Source organism: Nansenia antarctica (assembly GCF_963989245.1).
Source record: "Nansenia antarctica genome assembly, chromosome: 3".
Classification (NCBI taxonomy): domain Eukaryota; kingdom Metazoa; phylum Chordata; class Actinopteri; order Argentiniformes; family Microstomatidae; genus Nansenia; species Nansenia antarctica.
The window spans coordinates 30,661,965-30,686,041 of NC_137688.1; the positions used below are offsets into that span (position 1 = coordinate 30,661,965).

The window sequence follows — 24,077 nt, forward strand, 5'->3', positions numbered from 1 at the left end:
TGACAGAAAGCGAAAGTTTTCCTGATAGCCTACAAATAATTGTTCCGTTTCCAGATGCAGCAGTCCATATAAACTAGACCTACCTGGCTTCCCTAGACCACGGACACGGACTACACCTCCATACACCTTTTCATAGATATCTAGTTTCAGTAGAAAGACGCAATTTGGACGGATTCTGGCGAAGAAAACGGAACTCCCTCAAGAATGGAGCCTCCAAGGCTCTCCTGTCAGGTGAGCAGTGATGGAGTGTGGGAATCTGTTTTATTTTGGTGAATACCTTATCTCTTAATCTAGGCCAACAATGATATTTGCATTAGGATTTACCAACATATTAAATTCATGGTGCTAATGAATGGTGCTAACTCACCCTGCCAAGTGAGGTGTGGCAGTGGAGGCTGCTGGAGGCAGAACTCGGAGGACTGGCTGGTTGTGATGCATGGAAGGAACGGATTTAAGAATCGTATTGTAGGTCTTGTCCAGTACAGCTTGGAAGTTACAATACGAAGGGTAGGTAAGGGAATTTGACTATGTATTGGTAATGGCAAACCATATATTAATATTAATAATCTGACTCCCAAGTCAATTAACACCATGTGCTAAGAATGGTTGAGGTTGTGTTGATTAGGTGCAATATTAGTCAAGTTACTTAGAATACATAAAATTAGGTTTTAATAATACTGTAATACTCATTATCTTATGCAAAGATTACTCTTCCTGTGGTCCACACAAAACATATAGCAAAGATTTACATTTACATTTTACATTTTTGGCATTTAGCAGACGCCTTATTCCAAAGCGACTTACAATCAATACATTTGAATACTAAGCATGTGAATCAGCAATCCACCATTCGTTGCAGGAAGAGTAATCTAGCTCGGCCCGGGGCCACTGATAGAAGGAAAAACCTTCTCCCTATCACCTTCTACTAAAACTTTTTTTTTTCTTTTTTTTTTTCTGGAGAAACTGAGAAACAGTACAAGGGGGGCAATAGAAGTTCTTAGGGACACAGTAGAGGGGAAAGCGGGTGTCTTAGGAGACGTAGTGGTGAGGGTCAGAAGATGTCTCAGGAGGAGCAGTTAAGATGTAACCTGATGAATGACATCAGCATACATAACAAGACGTATAACAAAGGAGAAGATTCAACATACCTATCAAATGAGAAAAATAATAATCAAATAAATAAGTCAGCAATGCTCACAGCCTCTGCTTTTGCATCACAAAAACACATAACCAGGGATGAAAGAATCTCAGAAAGGGATGAAAGAATCTCATGAATGTCTCCCCCTTCTGTATCAAACACACGTTTGATACCATTCCTCATTCCATTCAATTCAACTTTATTCGCCATGTGCAGTGCACTAGGTGACGTGGTATTCTCCATGCTGAAGAACTACAGTACATACAACAGCAAGACGACAATACAACAATACTCAACACAATATATATACAGTACCAATATGAGTGAATAAATATACTGTACAACTTAGTGCAAAAACATGTAAAGTGCAGGTGCAATGATCAGGAGTTATTGAGGAGGGCTGTGGCATTGGGGAAGAAACTGTTTGGGTTAATAAACAACAGGGCAGGGCGGCGTTTCCCCTCGTCTGTCTGCCGTTGGTCTACTGGCGCTGGGGGTCAGAGACCCTCCGGGTTGGGGGGGGGGGGTCTCTGACCCCCAGCGCCAGTAGACCTGGGAAATTTGGTTTTTAATACTATTCCCTCAGGAAGGCTAAAAACCCATCTTTTTAATATTGCCTTAAAATGACTAAATAATTAAATTATGATTATATAATGGTTAAAGCACTTTTGATTAAAGCTGCAACGTTTTCAGGAGAAGTGCTATACAAGTAAACGTTATTATTATTATTATTATTATTATTATTATTATTATTATTATTAATAACATGAGTGAGGGTACATATGATGTATATGAAATATGCATGTTTCAGACTAAGTGTAAATGATTTATGGGATGTGTATGAATATGTTGAATATAGCTACTACTTAAGTGTTCTGATGATGATCAAAAAGCTTTCCAAATTCCCACACCTGTTGAGAAAAGGACAAACAGAGGCATGCTAGAATGCCTTTAGATTCAAATCTGAGTGCTTTCAGCAAAAAACTTGAGTGACATGTTTTGGGGACCCCAATAGGTCTCCTTTAACTACTCATTATACAAGATACCGATACCTACAAGATACACTATTCAGTGCTTAATGAAATAATCTATCTCAAAACTACAGACGATACATAGCTTATCTTTCAGCCATTACCCATCAATAACATTTGTCACAGTTTGCCAAAGTGTCATACTTTTGTTTTGTTCTATATTTCTTATTGGTCTCTGCTGTTGTGTTGTAAGGACTGCGGAGACAAGTTTGGAGCGATAAAGAAGTTTAAGAATCACGTGCGTGGGAGGGCTCATCAGAAGGTGAGGAGAAGACTGGACTGTTATGACTGCCACCGAAGGCACAGCCTGGGAACATCAGCGGAGTCACATTCCTCATACACAAAGTCGCAAAGGATGCATTCTGTTTTGTCTTACTGCAGCTCGCACACTTATTGTACATAATGTTGCGTTGTACTGACTGTCTTGTATCATTGCTGCATGTCAGGGAATGTAGAGCTCCTCACTATTCTGTACTGTAAAACACCTTCCACCAGCCTGGGTTGTGTGGCAATATAAGGTGTTGTTATCATTGTTATCATTGTTGTTATCAACTGCCATAAAACGCTCTTGGTTAGGTCTTGTTAACTGCCATAAAACGCTCTTGGTAAAGTCTTGTTAACTGCCATAAAACGCTCTTGTCAAGGTCATCACCATATCTTTTTCTCTTCCCTTCCTGTGTCTGTGGCCCCTACTTTGCAACTACAGAAAGTGGCAGAGCTCTTCCAAACAGGTAGTGTGTTTGTGTTTGTGTGTGTGTGTGTGTGTGTGTGTGTGTTTCAAACTAGTAGTATACTTGGTTGGAATTGATTTCTCATTTGTACACCTCTCTCCCCCCTGTCGTTTCAGATGAGTACCGTGGACAAGGTCAGTTCCCTTTTTTTGTTTATTCAGTTGTTGCCACAGAGTGTTGTAGCGGAGGCGGTTTGTAATCACGCTCTCCTGATGAGGTAGCCCTCGGATTTAATTTGAGTATGTTATAGTAAACATTCATAGCAACACAAACAACATTGATATAAAGGTTAAAACAGCTATGGGCTCAGCGATAATGTTGATGCAAAAACCAATTGCATGCAGAAGAGCTGGGTGATGGTAGGTAAGAGAGCGGTGCTGAGGGGTCCAGTACATTCCTATGCTTGTTGGTAAGAGAGTGAGCATGAGGTGTTTTCCACCCAGAGGTCTGGGAGACGGCGGAGAGACCCGACTGTGACAAGATAGTGAAACAAGGTGAAACATATCGGTGGCGAACATCCAATAAGCAAACATCCAAATGACTAAATAATTAAATTAAGATTACCCATCCTTTTAATATTGCATTTAAATTACAAAATAATTAAATTAAGATTATATAATGATTAAAGCACTTTGAGCTGCAACGTTTGCAGGAAAAGCGCTATACAAATAAAGTTATTATTATTATGGATTTACATTACCGGTAATTAAATTATGGTGATAAAAAATGGAAGGCAGTTGTCATCATCCTTCTGCTCATGTAGCGGATGTGGTTTGGAGTCACAGTGTGTGATGATGGTAGCCCCGCGGCGCTATCCCGACGTCCGATGGGAAGACTCTTGGGTTCCCATGCAGGAGACCAGGGTTGGATTTCCCACTGTGCCACACATGCCTATCTGCTCCTCTCACGTCTGTGAGATTTTAAAGGAATTGAGCAGTCAAGTGGTTAGGGGATGGAGCTTGGGGGAAATTTGTCTCATCCTCTCTTTCTCTCTGTGTTCTGTAGTCTTCTTCCCTCCCTTCGTGGTTCTGACCACACCCCCCAACAACTACCCGATTATAGGTGAGTGAGAGAAAGGAGACTCAACTTTGTGAGTGTGTTAGGGTGTAAATTCGTTCTTTCTAATGAGTTATTTATTGTGTCCTGTTTATCTGAACCGGGTGGGTTCCCAAGGAAATTGACATGGGTCCTAGACCTCCTGGTCTTAGACCTCCTAGACCTCCTGGTCTTAGACCTCCTGGTCCTAGGCCTCCTGGTCCTAGGCCTCCTGGTCCTAGACCTCCTGGTCTTAGACCTCCTAGACCTCCTGGTCTTAGACCTCCTGGTCCTAGACCTCCTGGTCCTAGGCCTCCTGGTCCTAGACCTCCTGGTCCTAGGCCAAGACCCTTGCGTGCAAGAGATGTATGGCCAACAGGTGACAGCCATCTATATTACAGACAGTAACGTTCATTCTATATTACAGACAGTAACGTTCCTTCTATATTACAGACAGTAACGTTCCTTGGGTCATTGCCCATTCGATGTTTGACCACAGATGTGTGTGCAGGTTTTTGTTTGAGCCCAGAACTGAATAAATTGTCTTAATTCAACTTTTTCCTCTTGAGCATCATAATTTTTCCTCACCCATTTGCATTTGATACTTCGTCATCAGAAATAATCATTACAGAGGGAGTGCGTTTTTGTTGCTTTTTTTTGCTATTTGTGTGTGTGTGTGTGTAGGGGTGGATCTGGTGACATTGTGCATCAATCCGGAGTGGAGGGAGACGTGCCTGTACTACCTCTGCCACGCGTGTGAGGAGAAGTGTACAGCAGGCCAGATCCTAGACCACCTCACCTCTGCTGACCACTACAGCAACTTCTTCGTAAGTGTCTGACGTGCGCACACACACACACACACCACACTGTTTTCCAGCTACTGGACATTTGAACCGTTTAATTAATTAATTGAGTGTGTGTGTGTGTGTGTGTGTGTCAGAGCTACACAGACCCTGATGTGTTGAGTTTCTCCTGGATGCCCACCATGGACACCATGGCCTGCCTGAAGCCCCTCGCCCTCAAGGAGATGAAGAAGAACGGCCGCGGGGAGCTACAGGTTAGTGTGTGTGTGTGTGTGTGTGTGTGTGTGTGTGTGTGTGCGCGCACAGTGTTGTGAATCGTGGAGTTGGCTTGACTCCTGAGGAATGACACTCCTGATCCTGGAATGACACGCCTGATCCTAGAATGACACGCCTGATCCTGGAATGACACACCTGATCCTGGAATGACACGCCTGATCCTGGAATCCGTCAGAAGCAAGGTGCCAAAATAAACTGTCAAAAGACACACGGTTGACGCCACAGCAAGAAAAGGATATTAAGAGTGAAGGAACCAGAGGACAGTCTTGATCTAAAGATGAACAGTAGAGGCGCCTGGAACCACTGGACCAAGGACACTCAAACCTGATCAGTAGTGTTTCCCACAAGAGTTTGTGAGACTGTGGTGGGTGGACCGTGGACCCACTAGGGGGTCCGGGGTCATGGTCCCCCAGTAGAACATTTTGTACATTTTTAAGGTTAAATGCATCCATCTGGTGCACTTTGAGAGCAACCTTAAGAGACTCGGTCTATGAAGAATTTTGTGCACCAGCAAACGATTTAATCATAAACACATTGTATAGATAGGAATGGCGATGACACGGCAGAACATTCACACCCACAAAGCTGTTGTTGTTGTTTCTCTCACGGCTCAAGTCTTCATTACTGCTGGATTAACAACGATGGGCTGGAGTTTAAAACAACCACTAAGGGGAAACAGGGTGAAACAGGGGATAAAATCTAGTATAGGGTAAACTAGGCAAGGTGTGTGTGTGTGTGTGTGTGTGTGTGTGTGTGTGTGTGTGTGTGTGTGTGCGCGCCAAACATGGCCAAAATCTAGTATAGGGTAAACTAGGCAAGACAGCTGTACGAGTGTGTGTGTGCAGTATGTATGTGTGCCTGGTCCGGGTCTTTACATGTAATGCAGTTGATGGTGGTTAAGAGCTTCTGTTTGGTCAGTGGCCTGGGGTGGTCCAGTGTGGTCTAGCACCGCGGTCTACAGTGCACACATATGCCCATGTCGGCATGCCCTGCTGACATACCCTCTCTCCCTTCTTCTCCTTACTTTCCTGTCTGTCTTCACTACATCTGTCCAATAAAAAAATAAATAATAATAATGTAAAAAAACAACCAAAGAGCTTCTGTTTGGTCTGGTTGCAGGTATTGGACATGCCTGTGGAGCTGTGCGTCCAGCTGAAGTGGAGCTCCTATTCTAAAGGTACAGCTGCTAGCCATGCTAGCCATGCTAGCTATTCTGTTCTTAAAACAATCTACAGTGTCCTGTCAGGAGAGAAGCCATTTATTAATATTATTATTATAGTAAGAATCATTTTCTTGGCAGTCATACACGTATGAATCTGAATCTGAATCTGAAAAGGAATGGGACCATGTTTGATTCCATGCATTAAGAAGGGTTAGATGAAAGATAACCCAGTCTAGAGTATTTCACTGCATGCAGGGCCAAGGCTTCTTCAACCATGCATGTACTCATCCTATCAGAATAACTAAGCTCATAGCAGTCATGGACCCTGAGAGACTCATTCTCTCTCTCTCTCCATTTCTCTCCCTCTCTCTCTGTGTCTGTCTTTCTCTCCCCCTCTCTCTTTTTCTCTCTCTCTCTCTCTCTCACTCTCTCTCTCTCTCTCTCTCTCACTCTCTCTCTCTCTCTCTCTCTCTCTCTCTCTCTCTCTCTCTCAGTGATGCAGACTCTCAGTCGTGCTGACCCTCTGGCTGAGTGTTTGAGAGGTCAGTAATAACCTTCACCCTCCTGGGTCTCCCATTGGTTAGAGTATCTGTGCCGGTACCAAAGTGTCTTAACTCTGAACCCCAACATGATGTCATCTCTCTCAGCTGACACACCAGAGAGGAGGACCATCCAGGAGTACCACAAAGACCCCAAGAGGAAACACCCCTTGCTGGGTCAGTATGTCCGCTACCGCAGCCTGCCATACTTCTGGAATGAGTGACTGTGTTCCATGAGTCCTGCTGTTATGCTTGTAGTCAATAACTAGGCCTAACTAGGTGAGGACAAGTGGCGGGAAAGTACCAAGCACGTTTGCCACGCAGACGGATGGAGATAAATGTGAAGGTGCGAGCAGATTGCCCAAGCACAACTGGTCACCACCACAAAACCCTCCTGGGTGGAAATCCTCTCTCTCTTCCCCTCTCTTTCTCTCTCTCTTGGGCAGATAATCCCTGCTCTTTAGAAATCCCCCTCGCTGTTTGACAGCTTTATTGTGTTCAAACCAGCCTTGTTCCTGTATGTGAACTCTGCGTATGCTTGTCTCTTATAAAGGAACAGGCTCTGAGGCCTTAGATGTTGCCCTGAGCTCTGTTTGGTGTGCGTCTGCTTAGAAGTGTAATAAAAACGAATGATGTGGCTGTTACAAGACTAATTCTTGAATCTCACCTTTGCTGAAATAAGACAAGTGGTACTAAGTTTTTCCACCACACCCCGTCACCGTCTTACTGGGTTCTGACCAGCATCCCATTCACAGCCCACCTCGGTCAAACCTGAAACTGACCTTAACCCTGACCCACTTTAATCTTGTAGTCTCTCAGTGACCTTTGACCCCCTGACCCCTGCAGGTCTGCTGCAGCTGGTGGAGTACTACAGCTGTGAGGGCCGGGGTCAGAGGCGGGGCTACATGTGCATACTCTGTCGCCTGGCTGTCCCCGCCCACAGAATCATCAAACACATCCTCAGCTTCGACCACATCTACTGGTATTTTGTAAGTATCACAGCGTGCTTGCGTGCGTGTGCGTGCTGTAGATAGATAAAGACCGATGACCCTTCCACAGAAATGTTTAGACGGGATCGTTTATTGTGTGTTTGTGTGCGTGTGTGCGTGTGTGTGTGTGTGTGTAGAAAGTGATACACCCCTCCACTCTACTGGGCAAGGATACCTACAAGAACTACACCAGCCAATTCATATCCATGATCCTGGATCTAGCCAATCAGGCGCAAGAGATCAGTGGAGTCGCCAACATTGAGATACAGGTGATTTGGGCAGAATCTTGTGACGAGGTAAGGGTAGGCAGTAAATGGGTGTGTCGGAGGGCTTGGGAAGTCAAGGGAGGGGGGGAAATTAGCCATTCCAAGTTCAATAGTTACAATAGAAGAAAATGGACACATAGGACAATAGTTGTTTAATTTATTTAATTTCCTGTAAAAGGAGGTGAGTGAGCATGGGGACGGACGGACGGGAATAAAATATATAAAACAGTATCAATGAATCAAGTACAAATATCCAGCTTAGATGGGAAACAGGAACAGTAGGAGAAATATAATGCTACATTTCAGTCTGATTTAATTAGAGAATTCCAGTTCCGATGGAAGTGATTGATAATGAAGCGTCAGACGGTGGGTCTTTAGAGTATAAGATCATGTTTTTCTTGGCAAGACAGGCGCAAAAAGAGCAGACAAGACCGCAACCAATGTTACGACCTGGCTCTGGGCCATAACAAAAAGGGAGACACACACCATATAAACGATATAGAATTAAGAATTTAATAATGATAACTTAGGCCAAAACAATACAATAATCCGATGAGGTATGATAATCAGATAATCAGTATGTTAGTAGTATGTGACGTATAAGTGTTACATATTAGAGATTTTTTTTTTTTATGCCGGTTGAGAGAGAGGACGCTGGCGTTGCATGTTCTCCGCTTCTCCGCCCGAAATCTAGGTGTGATTGTAGGACAATCTACTCTGTATACTGCAAAGACACTTAGATTTAGATTTAGAGTATTTTCCGGACTATAAATCGCACCGGAGTATAAATCGCACCACTAAGAAATGCGTCATGAAGAAAAAAACACATATAAATCGCACTGGACTATAAGTCGCATTTATTTAGAAATGTATTTCACAAAATCCAAGACCAAGAACAGACATTTAATCTGGAAAAGCAAGTTATTCAACTACACAATACCACACAGAACAACAGGCTGAATAGGCTAAATTAACATAACAAGCCACATTAACAGTTATTCAGCTACACAATAGCATAAAGAACATACCGTACCTGGGAGGCTGAATAGGCTAAATTAACATAACAAACCAGCTAGCCAACAAGCAAGTTACCAGTAAACAAGTTCACCAAGCTACCGTTAATGTTTCAGCTAATTCTTCAGTGGTATAGGAGCAGCATATAGTTGTGACAAGCCCAGAGCGCCCTCTGGCGGCTGTAGACGGCAATGTAAAACTATGAAAAAAACCGCGACTTATAGTCCGGAAAATACGGTAGTAATCAAAACATTTATTAAACCCCTATACCCCAATACTTATTTATTTTTTGTTTCTTTTTATTATTACTACCCGATCTTTTCAGTTTGTAAAGTGTCTTTTAGTGTCTAGAAAATGTATTATTAATTATTATTATTATTATAAGCAGTGGTGTAGTCTAGTTTTTTCTAGTGGGTATACTGTGATTTTTCCCTCCCAGCTTCATGCTCACCCGTCCCAGAGCGACGTGTCCTGGAGCGACACCCGTCCCGTAGCGACACCCCATAAGCACCACCATACTCACTTATGCATACAGTATGCATCTACACATATGAGAGCATTCTGAACGACTGGTTATGTGTTTACAAACATTTCAATTTATTATAAACAAAACAAGACTTTAACAACCAATGGCATTTACAGCAGGGGGGTGGACTGATTTTCTACTGTTTAGTGTTAATCACCATCACTATGTACACTCAGCTTAAATGCAAGAAAGAAAGAACTGTTACAAGAACTGCTACAAGAACTGCCACAAGAACTGCTACAAGAACTGCTACAAGTCAAACGCTTCAAATAAGAACAAAACAAACAGCCTGGTAGTCTACAAAGCTTTCCAAATATGCTTGTACTCGGCCATCTGAGGTTTGCATTGCCTCCTTGCTTGTGTGGCAGAACGATGGCTTCTCAACCATGTTGTGATGTACTTCCTTGGCTCAAAAAGTATTACAGGGGGCCCATTGATGCTGATCATCATCAAATGACTGACATTGGACAACAACAGTGTAGATCTCTTGTCCGTGCATATATTGTTCATGAGACTGAAGCCCCTTTCACATTCGGCAGTGCTGCAAGGGATGGTCTGCATGCATCGTATGAGTGGCTTTAGGCTTTCAGGCTCACTGTCTGGGTGCTCAAGGAAATCTCTCATACCATTAACTGCTTGCGCTTCACAAAGATTGAACCGCCTGCACAGTCGCTTTACCTGTGTCTCACCATGCCGTATGCCAGGTGTTGATGGCAGTTTCCTGTATCCAGAACATTGAGATCAAGAAGCATTTCACCTTTAAATGAGAGGCGCTTCTCCATGTTGTTGATCAGACTTTGGAGGAACTGCTTTGCATTGATTGGTGTGAGCTTTGCATTTGACTCCAGGGGAACTGATCCCAAATGTCCCAAACCCAGTGCTGTCAGTGCCTCCTCTGTTTTCTCTCCTGGGGTGTCTTTGAATGTTGCCAGCACTCTGATGGTGCGCTTCAGAAGCTGGTTTGCTCTCAAGAGTGTGGTTGAATGGGCCTGGAGTTGCTGAGATAGGGTTGCAAGTTCAGACAGTGCATCATACATGAGTCCAAGGTCACACAGGAATTCCTTGCTTTGCATACGACGTGCCAGGCCTCTGTAAGTTTGTCTCTCTTTGCTGTTTCTTGTTTGGTCTTCTGCAGCATTTTCAAAGTGCCTGAGTGCTTCATACGACCTCCACACAGCCTGTACAGAACGGAAGCTGCTGGCCACCCATCGTGTACTTAAAACTTTTCAGGACTTGTGAGCCCACTTCTTGTGCTGCTTCCAGAAGCTCCCGTGAATTTTTATTAGACTGACTGTAGAGATTGTGGATCTTCTCCATGAACGCTTTGAAGTGGTTGATTGCCTGAACCTCATCCACAGCATCAGATACAGCCAGTTCCAAACTGTGGTTCATGCAGTGCCATGTGAAGAGGTTAGGGTACCTTGCAGTCAGCCTGGTTGCCACACCAGACTTCTTGCCTAACATGACACTTGCTCCATCAGAAATAAATGAGACCCAGTTCTTTTGAAGCCACTCTTCACTGAAGCCTGCAATGTCCAAACAGCTCAGTAGAGCTTCTTCTATGCCCTCTGCCCTTTGGCTCTCCAGCGCAATGTCCCACCAGATGAGAACATAATTGTCCAGGTCCCACCCAGGGCTCGACATTAAGGCTTGTCCGCTTGTCCGGGACAAGTACATTTTATGTTTGGACAAGTGGACTTCCTCCTGCAGTTGTCCGATGGACAAGTCAAAACAAAAAAAGAAATCAATATGTATTAATATCTGCAAACATTAATTCCTCCTTCCGATCTGAATAGTAAAAAAAAATAGCAAGCAAAGCGATGCCGCGCCTCATTCTCGCTATTTCAGTCTCTCGTAGTTCGTTATCGTCATAGTTCGTAAATTCGCTCAGAGCGCCAGAGCGCACACTGCGTTCAACGTCATAAAGAGACCAAGTAATTTGATTGGACAAAAGGCATTCCATGAGTGCTGATCAGATTCCAGAGCGAGTTTACGAACGCAGCCATAGTGTTGTGGGTCTCCTGTCACTAGTGCCATTCACGTGAACATGCGCATATTCGCTTCTTCTCAATGCCGCTTATTTTCATGTAGTTCGATGCGATCGTATATTTTAGGTTTGAAGTTTTAAGACCAGCACATCGCAATACGAACTTCAGAATGACACTAATGATAGATTTCTCAATTTGAATATAGGATACTATCCAAAAGCTAGCAAATAAGATTGCTTCCATTGGGGAGGGACTGTAGTTACACATTGTTTTTGTAAATATTCCTAGATATTCATCCCTTTTGTGGCCAATCTTAATCTAAAAGGGTTAGGGTTAGGGTAATCACTGATTACCCCTACGTTTTTAAATAATTACAAAATATTGTTTAATGAATACATTTGAAAATTAAGGATACATCATTATCAAATCAATAGTAGTCAAATGTGTTATTTGCATGCACATACACTCACTGGCCACTTCATTAGGCATATTTTGGGGTTGGACCCCCTCTTTTGCCTTCAGAACTGCCTTAATTCTTCGTGGCATAGATTCAACAAGGTGCTGGAAACATTCCTCAGAGATTTTGGTCCATATTGACACTATAATATCACGCAACAGCCCGTCTGGCACCAACAACCATGCCAGGTTCAAAGTCACTTAAATCACCTTTATTTCCCATTCTGATGCTGGTTTGAACTTCAGCAGATCGTCTTGACCATGTCTACATGCCTAAATGCATTGAGTTGCTGCCACATGATTGGCTGATTAGGTATTTGCGTTAACAAGCAGTTGAAAAGGTGTACCTAATGAAGTGGCCGGTGAGAGTATAATATATTATTATTCATATTATTGCTTTTTCAAAATCTTTGGATTTGGACAAGTAACTTGAGCTCTAGGACAAGTAAAAGATAAGTTCACTACCTGACAAAGCTTAATGTCAAGCCCTGCCACCAGATGAGAACATAACTGTCCAGGTCCCACCAGATGAGACCATAACTGTCCAGGTCCCACCAGATGATAACATTATTAAACTGTTCCCCATGCTGGACATCTGCATACGTCATCACCCACTCACACACAAAGAGACTGTGTTCTGTCATCAAAAGTTCACTACATTGTCGCGAGCGAAAGCGATAGTATTAAAACCCACCAGAGTCAGAATGGCTACGGCCTTCCTTCTATGTCTGAGCCTTGACTTACGTTGTAGAAATTAATTGATTACCATATAGCTATATAATTGGATAGAGCACAGGAGAAAAGTGGACAAGTTGATACGTCTCTGCTTTATTCAAACACTCGCACAGTACAGGTTATTTAGCAAAGCCTAGCAAGCAACCCCCAACCCTATCTCCCTAACATTCCATTTATATCAACCGTCCTCCCCCCCCCCCCTCCTCCTCCTCCCCGTGACCTTGTCCTCATAAGAGAGACAAAGACACGAAAGTATGTACTGCCAATGATTCTTTTAGACATAGTAATATGTTTTTTCCTGGTACACTTACTTTACGTTGGCTGCAAGGAGCACCGAAATCAACTAACAAGACTGTTCGTAGGCAGGTCAAACCCGTTTCATCTGGGTTGTCTTACATACAGGCTAACGTGATCTGATTGGTTGTGTGGCTTGTCTTGTTATAGAGAGTGGAGTTGGAGCAAGCGATGTTCACATCAGTGGAGTTCTCTGGCTATTCAGAGGGTGAGTGGACACACACACACACACACACACACTTTCATTCTCAAATGTATGTGAACATTAAAACCTTGATGTGTTTTCTGGTTGTGTGTAGCCTATGAGAAGCTGGAGACCATCAGGAGGGAACGCAAGGAGTGCAGCTTAAAGACCGTCACCATTCCAGGAGACAAACTGGGTATGTACTGGTGTCACACTGTCTAGGGATTTGGGGGAGTTCACCAAAAGCTTCCAAGTCATTAAGGTCTTGTTAATTATCCACCTAATTTTTCTGGTTTTCTGCTCGAAATGACATGCCCACAGTGAATATAGAATATCTCCACAATCACAAGGGCCTTCATAATGATATTGTTATCAAATGAAAGCTAACACCTGTGGGGTGGCTGTAGAAGTGTCAGAATCAAAATCTATGTTACTGTGTCAGAGCAAATAGAGCTAGAACATTATAGAACATCTCAAATTCAGTCTCTGCCTAAAAAAACAACAGCTTTTACAGTGAATATCACCTTGGAAACCTGATAACGAAGCCCAAATCATCTAGGAATCAGTACTCCAGGGTCTTATTAGTACTTGTGCCAAAGTCGATGCTAGTAATGTGAGCAAATGCAACTTTGTACCTGTTTTAGTACAGGTATGTTTAGGCGGACACCTACAGTATATGTTTAGGCCATTTGGAGATATTTTGGCACCATCTTTGACCTTTGACCTTTCTCATGTATCAGATTATTTATTTATTTTTGGGGGGGGGGGGGATTTTTTTGGGTTGGCCGACCAATGGTATGGAAATTCGGCGTTGAAACCGGACATGACACATTCTCCAGTTGGAGAAAACTGGATGTGACTTAGGCCGTGTTTACCGTCTCGGGGAAAAAATGGTGGCATCGTATAGCATGCAAAGTTGTGAAAAAAATGTGATATCGATGAAGAGAATTGATCGAGGTAAACTCTTTATATCACTTCGGATGCCCATGGGGGTCCGTTGGCTCCTATGAGGTTAAGTCCATTGTATGCTACAGTGTTTCCCCTAGGTTTGCTGCCTTGGGGGGGTGGCATGGACCGTGGCATGGACCCCCCCCCCCCCCAGGGGGTAAGACCCTGCGAAATACCAGCGTCATGTCCAGGGGGTGTACTTGTACATCAAGCCGCCTCACGCTACGGAAACAGGAGATAGGCTCTTGCCCTATGGGCCGTTAGGCTCCAGAACCATCGGTTCACAAGGCTACTTATGTGGTCTTGACTACCTGTCCACTTTCTCACCTGGTTCTTGCTGTCTCTCTCTCTGGTGTGCTGACACCATCCTGCTCTCTCTCCTTCTCTCCCTCTCTATCTCTCTATCCTCCTCTCCCTCTTTTGCTGTCAACCAAAAGGCAAACATAACAACCAGAGTATTTCTAATCTAATAAGAGGTATAAATTGATCCATATCAATTTATAACATAATTATAATTGATTTTGGATTGCTGTGGGCAATGCAGTCAGATAATGTCATTTTGACATTACTCTCTCACCTGAAAAGAGATCATGTCCAACTATAAAAAAACAGACATTTCCAATGCTTCAATCCACTGTCCATGTACTGTAAATATGCCATTATGGTATTACCATGAAGCCCAATTCTAGCAGAATAAGAAAGATTGTATATCTACTTTAACTAAAATAATAAAGTCAAGTGCATCCAGTTAGCTCTTTAGCTGGCAAATGTGCAGCAGACTAGCTCATCTCATCACCTCTGAGCTAGCTAGCTAGCTTGCTAGTTCTTTGACTATTTACACCATGGAATTATAGTCAGACACTTTCTAGTCACGATAATAACGACCAATTTTAACCAACGTTCTCTGTCAGAACACTCAGCAAGTATATTTGCTAACGTTTCAACTTGCTTACTTTCATCTGCAGACATCTCACCCGGCAAAAACTCTCTCGCGCCGCGCGCACACTCGTCTCGCGCACAATCTTGTATTATTCTCCAGCGCGGAACAGTGCGAAACGAAGTGTGGAGATAGGTTTGACTATGCGAGACTACTGGCGGACTAATGTTACCAACGAGCCCATGGGCTTGCCACTCGCCAGATTCGGGTTGGGTGCGTTTAAAAAACGCAGATATTTTAGCCTGCTTGTCAGATGTTTGGTGTTTACATCCGTAATAATTCCTCTTTCTTAGGGGGGCGGGTGGTTCCGTTGGGGGGGCGGTGTTCAGCGGTGTTCAGTAAACCACTGTTTAATAATAATGGTGAGAAAAAAACATACCGAATCGTGATATATATATATATCTTTATGTACCGGTACACCCCTACTGATAATGCTACTGTTTTGCCAGCCTCAAGGTGTGTGTGTGTGTGTTTGTGTGTCTCCATTTAAGCCTGTGTATGCTTTTCTTTATGCACAGCACATGCGTCCTCCTCCCTTTGGTTTGGGACCTGCATCCTGCGCTGTCAGGTGAGGAACAATGATGTCCCTCTCTGCTTCCTGTAGACAGCCTTTTTTATTCACTCAAATCTAACACTTTCAGAATTGAAAATCAAATGTTTGTGTGTCCCCTGCAGAACTGTTGTGCAGTGTTTAAGTCTGTTAAGGATTATAAAAAGCACTTGCGAAGTTTTGGACACAAGCAGGTCTGGCATATGTTTTTGTCAAGTTTTTGCACATTCCAATTAAATTGATCAATGCAATGGTTGTAATGGTGTAATGGTGTGTGTGTGTGTGTGTGTGTGTGTGTGTACCTTCTTAACAGGCACTGGAGCACACCTTTGGAAAAGGTAGTACAGACTCTGTAGACTGACTATTAGTCTGTAGACAATAATGTTGATAATATTGTGACACCAGGTTTCCCTTCTAACTGCTCTCTCTCCCTCTCTCACTCATAAAGGGAATCCTGCGAGTAAAGGTAAGTCCTTCAGTCTCTAGTTGTGTTTATTGTCCTACCCAGTTCTCATTATTATAGAGATCATTCTCTAAATACTGCCCCCCCCCACCCTCTCTGTAATTGGTAGTGCACGTCTTTGACATCGTTCTGTACAAGTACCTCAAAAACGACAAACGGGCCGAACCAATGATAGGTGAGGGGAGTTTCTTTTCTTTTCTAAACCAACTGTTTCGGTCAATATTGTCCACTATACAGAGACGCCACTTTGACTAAGGACTCCATTTCCCAGGTGTCCATCTGATGATCATGTGCATCAACACAGAGCGGTTCCAGTCATATTTCTACCTGTGCCACGTGTGCAAGAGCAGATGTTCTGCCCTGTCTGCCCGGGATCACCTGACTTCCCCATTGCACCGCCTAAACACTCTGGTGAGCCACGCTAAAGGTCCGCAATGGAAGTGTCCACAGACTAGTTGTCAGGGGTTTGCAGACAGCAGGAATTCCTGAGCCTAAAGCGAAGGCCCTGGCAAAATTCTGCTCAATATCTGCAATAATTGGCAGCCGGCACATATGGAGGAGAAGGTGTTACCTGTACCCTTAGACTCAGACTGAAACACATTGAGCAACCGTGCTGATGCAGCTACTAATGTTTGTGTTCAAGAATTTTATTGTAAAATGTGAACGCAAATAAAGATACTAAAATGTGTGTGTGTGTGTCAGATGCACCAGCGGCCTGACCGTCTGCCGTATGGCTGGAAGACACTGGATCAGAAAACGCTGAGGGCGTTAGCCTGGGAAGAGGAGAGCGTCATGGGGCTGAAGGGCATGCTGATCAAGGTAAGGAGGGATGGAGGGAAGGGGACAGGGTTAACCCTGGGCCTGAGAGGTGTTCAGTGCTGATCGTCTGTAGAGTTGACCTCTGTCATGGTCTCTCTCTCTCTCTCTCTCTCTCTCTCTCTCTCTCTCTCTCTCTCTCTCTCTCTCTCTCTCTCTCTCTCAGGTGTTGGACATTCCATCCAGTGTCTTCTCCAACTTGATGACACCCGACTATGTCTTGAGTAAGTCACACACACGCACACACATCTTTGATACATTGCAAAAACATTCATACCAACATCATGGTTCCCCCAAACTCTTATGAACCTTGTCTGTTTGACTTCACCCTCAAGCCATGGAGACACTGAAAGACTATGATCGCCATCTTAGAGGTCAGTCATAAAGTTTCAATTTTTTCTTCAATGGAAATACAATTCTTTGTCCATGTTTTTCTCTCATCTCTGGTCTCCCTCGGATAAGATGTCATGGCCCCTAAAGGTGTCTGTGTGTCTGTGTCTGTGTGTAGTTGAGATCCCGATTAGTTTGACGTCTGTGGTCAAGCTGAAGAGTTGGCGCTATCCTCTGCTAGGTGAGTACAGTGCATTCTCTGCCAGTTGCCATGACGATTCCAGCACTTTTTCACGTCTTGTCTAATTCCGGAAACATCAGGATATGATGTTTGAATAGCTCCATAAATATATGTATTGCGTCATGGACACGTGTTGTGTGTGTCTCTTTCCTCCATCTAACTATCTATCTCTCTCTCCCCTTTTATATCTCTCTCTGTCCTCCATCTCTCTCTCTCTCTCTTTCTCTCTGTCCTCCACCTTTCTCTCTCTGCCCACCACCTCTCTCTGTCCTCCACATCTTTCTTTCTCTCTGTCCTCCATCTCTCTCCTCCGCATCTCTCTCCTGGTGTCTCAGGGTTACAGTTCCTGGTTCGGTACTGCATTAAGGAAGCTCCATTCTGGGGGTACTTGTGCCTGCTGTGTAAGAGGAAGCTGGCGGAGGGAGAAACCGTCGCTCATACTCTCAACCACGAACACGTGACCACCTTCCTAGTGAGCATGGGCGCAGTACACACACACACACACACACACGTTTCAATTGAGTCTTAATCTGTCTAGTTGTAGAATACTTTTATGGAAGTATGAAGACTGATTCTTATTGTGGAGAAATCTCCACAGTAGTTACTTCAGGCAAGGGTGGGACTAAAAGTTAAGGGTCTTGAGTCACAATATAAGTCTTTTCTTATACTTAAGTTATAAGCAGAGAGACAGACCAGACAGGTTTCAGTGATATCTCTGAAGCTCAGCAACCTCCTCCCTTTTTAAGGGAGACAGTGTAACCAGGGCACAGAAGCAGGTGTTGGTGGTTGGAACATATTATAGTGCTGAAGACAAAAAGAACGTTTGAAAAGTTAAACGAATAAAAGTAACGTGTCTACGCCCTCGTACCCAACTGGAAGTCGGTCTTGTGGTTTTTGTGAGTTGTGCTTACACAAGTCTACTTCACCTGGGCCTCATTTATAAATGAATAATAATAATAATGAACGAATCTAACTCAATGAAATGTCCGTGTTCAGTTTATGAGAGATCCAGATCGGATCAGTATAGGTATTATCTTCGCCACTAGATGGCGCTGCAACTTCATCAAAACACGCCCACTATTCGGTGGTAAACATTCGGTGTTTTCACACATTCGGATGAATACCGAATGTGCTTTATTTTGCGATATTCGGCCGAATACATTCGGTGGCCGAATGTTCGGTGCATCCCTAATTACAAGTGTTTACATTGCACCAAACGCAGATGGTAGCTTAGCATTGGCGCGGCTATATGACGTCATCAGTGGTGAACAGAGCGCGGACCCACAGGCAGTCCATATTATCGCCGGAGACTTTAATCATGCCGACCTGAAGGTAGTACTACCCAAGTTCTATCAGCATGTTAAATGTGCAACAAGAGGAGAAAAAACACTGGGGGCCGGTTTCAGAGACAAGGCTTAAGCCTAGTCCTGGACTAAATCACACTTTCAATGTAAAATCTCCATTGAAGATGTTTTTTAGTCTAGGACTAGGCTTAAGCCTTGTCTGTGAAACCGGCCCTGGGTAAGGTATACACCAACATCAAGCGTGCTTACAAGGCTAGACCGCTAGCTCATCTAGGCATGTCTGACCATGTGTCAATCCTCCTGATCCCAGCCTACACTACCATGAGGAAAAGTGTTCCCATCACCACTAAGACTGTCAGAACCTGGCCAGAAGGGTCCGCTCCACTGCAGATCTGCCTAAATGACACCTCATGGCAGGAATATGAGCATGAGGACCTGGAACAGTTCACGTCGTCGGTTCTGAACCACATAGTGAACTGCACCAACTTAGTCACCGTGGACAAACGGGTCCGGGTCTACCCCAACACGAAGCCATGGATGACTGGGAAGGTCCAAAAACTGATCAATGAGAGGGACAACGCCTTCTTCGCAGGGAAGGGCACACTGCTGTACAGCACCACCAGGGCTAACCTAAAGCGCGGCATCCGGGAGGCCAAGGCAGACCACAGAGAGAAGATTGAGGAATGCTTCCTGAGCAACGACTCCAGGCGGATGTGGCAGGGGGTTCAGCACATGACAAACTTCAGAGCCAACAGGCTCACAGCCGCAGAGGACGACCCCCTGCTGGCGGAAAAGCTGAACTCCTTCTACGCCGGTTCGACGAGGGGCGAACGGAGGTAACCACAACACAAACACCACTCTCTCCAGCTCTCAGCAGCCTCACCCTCACAGAGCATGAAGTGAGACGCGTGCTGAAGGCGGTGGACCCCAGGAAAGCCTCTGGGCCGGATGGCGTCCTGGGACGGGTGCTGAGGGACTGCGCCGACCAGCTGGCCGGGGTTTTCACCAACATCTTCAACCAGTCCCTGTCCCAGGCCACCATCCCACCCTGCCTGAAAACCTCAACTATCATCCCAGTCCCGAAGAAAAGCACGGTGAGCTGCCTAAACGACTACCGCCCGGTGGCACTCACACCAATCATCATGAAGTGCTTCGAGAAACTAGTCCGGGCCCACATACTCACACGCCTCCCGCCCAACCTGGATCCATACCAGTTCGCCTACAGAGCCCACAGGTCCACAGAGGACGCCATCGCGACGACTCTCCACGCCACTCTATCCCACCTGGAGAGGGGAAACAGCTACGCGAGACTGCTCTTTGTGGACTTCAGCTCTGCCTTCAACACCATCCTTCCAGACAGGCTAGTGACCAAACTACTAGACCTGGGACTATCACACTCTATATGTGCATGGATCAAGGACTTCCTGTCCGACCGCCCCCAGAGGGTGCGGGTGGGCTCCCACACCTCCACAGCCCTCAGACTCAGCACTGGGTCCCCCCAGGGCTGCGTGCTAAGCCCCATCCTCTACAACCTCTACACCTACGACTTCACCCCTGTCCACCCCAGCAACTCCATCGTAAAGTTTGCAGACGACACCACCGTGGTGGGCTGCATCTCGGGGGGGGACGAGGCGGCGTACAGGGATGAGGTAGAGCAGCTGAGCAAGCTGTGCAAGGTTAACAACCTGCTGCTGAACCAGTCAAAGACCCAGAAAATCATCGTGGACTTCAGGAGGAAAAAATCTGAGGTCCAGCCCCTGCTCATCGACGGAGAGAGCGTGGAGAGAGTCTCAACCCTCCGATTCCTGGGGGTGCACATACAGGATGACCTGTCCTGGAAGAACAACACAGCAGCCACCATCAAGAAGGCACAACAGCGGCTCTACTTCCTGAGAGTCCTCAGGAAGGAACACAACAAGCAGGAGATACTGGTGGCCTTCTACCGCGGCGCAGTGGAGAGCATCCTCACCTACTGCATCTGCAACTGGTTCTCCAGCTGCACAACCGCAGAGAGAAATGCGCTACAGAGAGTCGTGAGAACAGCCCAGAAGATCACCGGCGCCCCCCTCCCCTCTCTGGAAGAGCTGTACAACACACGCTGCCTCAGGAAGGCCTCCAAGATCTCCAGAGACCCAACCCACCCTGGGTACGAACACTTTGCCCGGCTGCCCTCGAAAAGGCGGTACGGGACCATGGCCGCAAGGACAAACAGACTGAAGCTCAGCTTCTACCCCAGGGCCATCCAGGCCCTGAACACAGCAAAGACCTAGGTTCTGGGCCCTGGACAGTCTGGACGGATTGATGGCAGCTGCTGGATTGAATCAGGTGTAGTGCTGAGGCACAAATGTGTACATTTCAAGCCTGCGAACTGCGACACTTTAAATGAATGTGCAATAACACTATGTGCAATATGACAACCCTAGTCGTCTTATCTGTACAGTATAGTATAGTGGATAGTGTACATAGCCTTTATTTATGTAAACCAGCTCCTTTCCCTTCTTGTTTTTTTAGTTTTGTTTTTTCTTTCCTAGCACCAGGGGAGCCACCCCTCCCAAATTTCGTTGTTTGGTACCTGTACTATAGCAATGACAATAAAGACCATTCATTCATTCATTCATAAGCGGAACTACTGCGCAGAAATTGAGTGGGCGAATTTTTTTTCGCCTTCAGACGGGCATTTCACTGACCAATAATAGGCAAAGCATGGGTGTTAAAAAGGGTGGGGCGAGACGCTCGTTCCCGTGCGCAACATTTAATTAGGGTTGATTGGGATAAAGGGAAGCAGGTGTGGGAAGAGTGGCCCGCAAATTCCACTTGCGTGCGTGTGCGGTGCGCCTTTTATAAATCAGAATCCAAATGTTCTTGCTTTGCGTACGACGAAACTCTCTTCTCTTGTCTATATAATATCTATGTTCCAGACTGCTTCAACAACGGAGTCAGTTTAAACGTGATTCGTCCTACTGTTCACCTTACTATTCATGATAATACATGTCATAACATCCAAGTATTGTTTAATAATTACAGATTAAGTAAGACAAGATACACTGGTGGTGCAATTAGTAATAATAGATAGCTCAGTAATAAAGTGTCTGTGCGCTTAAAATGTTCGTAGTCCGTATAGATGGGGTGTGCTTGGGGATGATAGTCAATTGTCTAGTGGGCTTGTTCATGTTCTTCAATGTATGGATATTGCGATCATTGGACTTATCGGGACGTTACCCACTGAGCACTCAGGAACAGTGAATCAGGAACGGTGCTCAACTTGTCCAGCCTCGCGCTATGTGCAATGAATATGAATATAAAAAGTTAATATATTTGCATGAATATCTATATACGAACAAAGATATATGTAGGTTACATTGTGATGGGTACAGGACAAGGGAGAATAAGATATGTGCAGTGTGCACGTATATTCTTTGTGTGCACTCACATAATATGTGAGGTAATATTTCGATTTATGTTGGTGGAAATTGTATCCATTTCAAAGCGTTTCTCCTGTTTCATCCTTCTGCCAGCGGAGTCGCAGTTGACATTTGAATGAATGAATGAATGATGAATGGTCTTTATTGTCATTGATATAGTACAGGTACCAAACAACGAAATTTGGGAGTGGGGGGCTCCCCTGGTGCTAGGAAAGAAAAAAAAAACTAAAAAAAACAAGAAGGGAAAGGAGCTGGTTTACATAAATAAAGGCTATGTACACTATCCACTATACTGTACAAATAAAACACTGTGCTGTACTCTATGCTATACCTATTCTAACATTTCTTATTCTCTGCAACCTTATGTACCCTAGGGTTGTCATATTGCACATAGTGTTATTGCACATTCATTTAAAGTGTCGCAGTTTGCAGGCTTGAAATGTACACATTTGTGCCTCAGCACTACACCTGATTTTCAATCCAGCAGCTGCCATCAATCCGTCCAGACTGTCCAGGGCCAAGAACCTAGGTCTTTGCTGTGTTCAGGGCCTGGATGGCCCTGGGGTAGAAGCTGAGCTTCAGTCTGTTTGTCCTTGCGAACATGGTCCTGTACCGCCTGTTCGAGGGCAGCCGAGCAAAGTGTTCGTACCCAGGGTGGGATGGGTCTCTGGAGATCTTGGAGGCCTTCCTGAGGCAGCGTGTGTTGTACAGCTCTTCCAGAGAGGGGAGGGGGGGCGCCGGTGATCTTCTGGGCCGTTCTCACGACTCTCTGTAGCGCATTCCTCTCTGCGGCTGTGCAGCTGGAGAACCAGTTGCAGATGCAGTAGGTGAGGATGCTCTCCACTGCGCAGCGGTAGAAGGCCACCAGCATCTCCTGTCTGATGTGGTCTTTCCTGAGGACTCTCAGGAAGAAGAGCCGCTGTTGTGCCTTCTTGATGATGCCTGCTGTGTTGACATTTCTCGAGTTTCTATGCGTACGCATGGAGTTTCAATGCGTACGCATGGATCACAGTGTGCGTAGCCTAGAGGTGCGCACAGTTTTTATAAATCCCAAAATTGCGGGAAAATTTGCTTACGCACCTTAGTGTGCGTACGCAAGCTTTATAAATGAGGCCCCTGCAGTCTATTTCCAACCTTCAAACTCGTCTTGCCTAGCAACAATACTCGGTAAATCCTCACAACCTGCCTTACCATAATGGCAAAGGCTAGTGCATTGTTATAAGCAATTCAGCAGTATTTATATACAATGTCTCCATCACATTCTTCTGATAACCCTAACCCTGTGTAGGAGCATGCCCACCCAGGGTCTTTGGAAGGAGGGGGGGAGTATGATGACATGATGATGGTAGAGATGCTCCTGGATTTGGCCACACAAGCAAAGATCATACACTCCACTGGAACCATGCAGGTAACACACACACACACACACACACACACACACACGTCCATATTCTTAAACAACTACTGCTGTTTAAGGTCTTTCTACCCTGAAGTGACGTATCCCCTCCCCCCTCTCTCTCTTCTCTCAGGAGTTTAAGCAGAGCAGCTTTATCGAGGACAGAGACTCTTATGATAGAGGTATGTGTCTGGTGTTATTTACATGTTTAATGATGTTAGTGAGTCTGTATCTACATCCTAGTCTGTATCTACATCCTGTCTATGTACAGTCTGTATCTACATCCTGTCTATGTACAGTCTGTATCTACATCCTGTCTATGTACAGTCTGTATCTACATCCTGTCTATGTACAGTCTGTATCTACATCCTAGTCTGTATCTACATCCTGCCTATGTACAGTCTGTATCTACATCCTGTCTATGTACAGTCTGTATCTACATCCTAGTCTGTATCTACATCCTGCCTATGTACAGTCTGTATCTACATCCTAGTCTGTATCTA

The 24,077-nt window shown here is 44.9% G+C and overlaps 1 protein-coding gene across 1 annotated transcript in view; it reads left to right on the forward strand.

Moving 5' to 3' along the window:
• Positions 1-204: 204 nt before the first annotated feature.
• Positions 205-24,077, forward strand: part of LOC308153978 (uncharacterized protein) — a gene marked incomplete at both ends in the record, with an annotated part of 34,272 nt that continues 10,399 nt past the window's right edge. The window contains 25 exons of the mRNA XM_080527159.1: positions 205-231; positions 2,363-2,431; positions 2,876-2,900; positions 3,017-3,034; positions 3,906-3,962; positions 4,620-4,762; positions 4,876-4,992; positions 6,134-6,191; positions 6,824-6,892; positions 7,562-7,704; positions 7,842-8,000; positions 13,134-13,191; positions 13,283-13,363; positions 15,571-15,620; positions 15,728-15,796; positions 15,916-15,940; positions 16,051-16,068; positions 16,175-16,240; positions 16,337-16,476; positions 16,768-16,884; positions 17,048-17,105; positions 17,390-17,452; positions 17,788-17,924; positions 23,467-23,586; positions 23,708-23,756. Coding sequence (XP_080383285.1) covers positions 205-231; positions 2,363-2,431; positions 2,876-2,900; positions 3,017-3,034; positions 3,906-3,962; positions 4,620-4,762; positions 4,876-4,992; positions 6,134-6,191; positions 6,824-6,892; positions 7,562-7,704; positions 7,842-8,000; positions 13,134-13,191; positions 13,283-13,363; positions 15,571-15,620; positions 15,728-15,796; positions 15,916-15,940; positions 16,051-16,068; positions 16,175-16,240; positions 16,337-16,476; positions 16,768-16,884; positions 17,048-17,105; positions 17,390-17,452; positions 17,788-17,924; positions 23,467-23,586; positions 23,708-23,756 — 1,936 coding nt within the window. The remainder of the gene's footprint in view (positions 232-2,362; positions 2,432-2,875; positions 2,901-3,016; positions 3,035-3,905; positions 3,963-4,619; positions 4,763-4,875; positions 4,993-6,133; positions 6,192-6,823; positions 6,893-7,561; positions 7,705-7,841; positions 8,001-13,133; positions 13,192-13,282; positions 13,364-15,570; positions 15,621-15,727; positions 15,797-15,915; positions 15,941-16,050; positions 16,069-16,174; positions 16,241-16,336; positions 16,477-16,767; positions 16,885-17,047; positions 17,106-17,389; positions 17,453-17,787; positions 17,925-23,466; positions 23,587-23,707; positions 23,757-24,077) is intronic.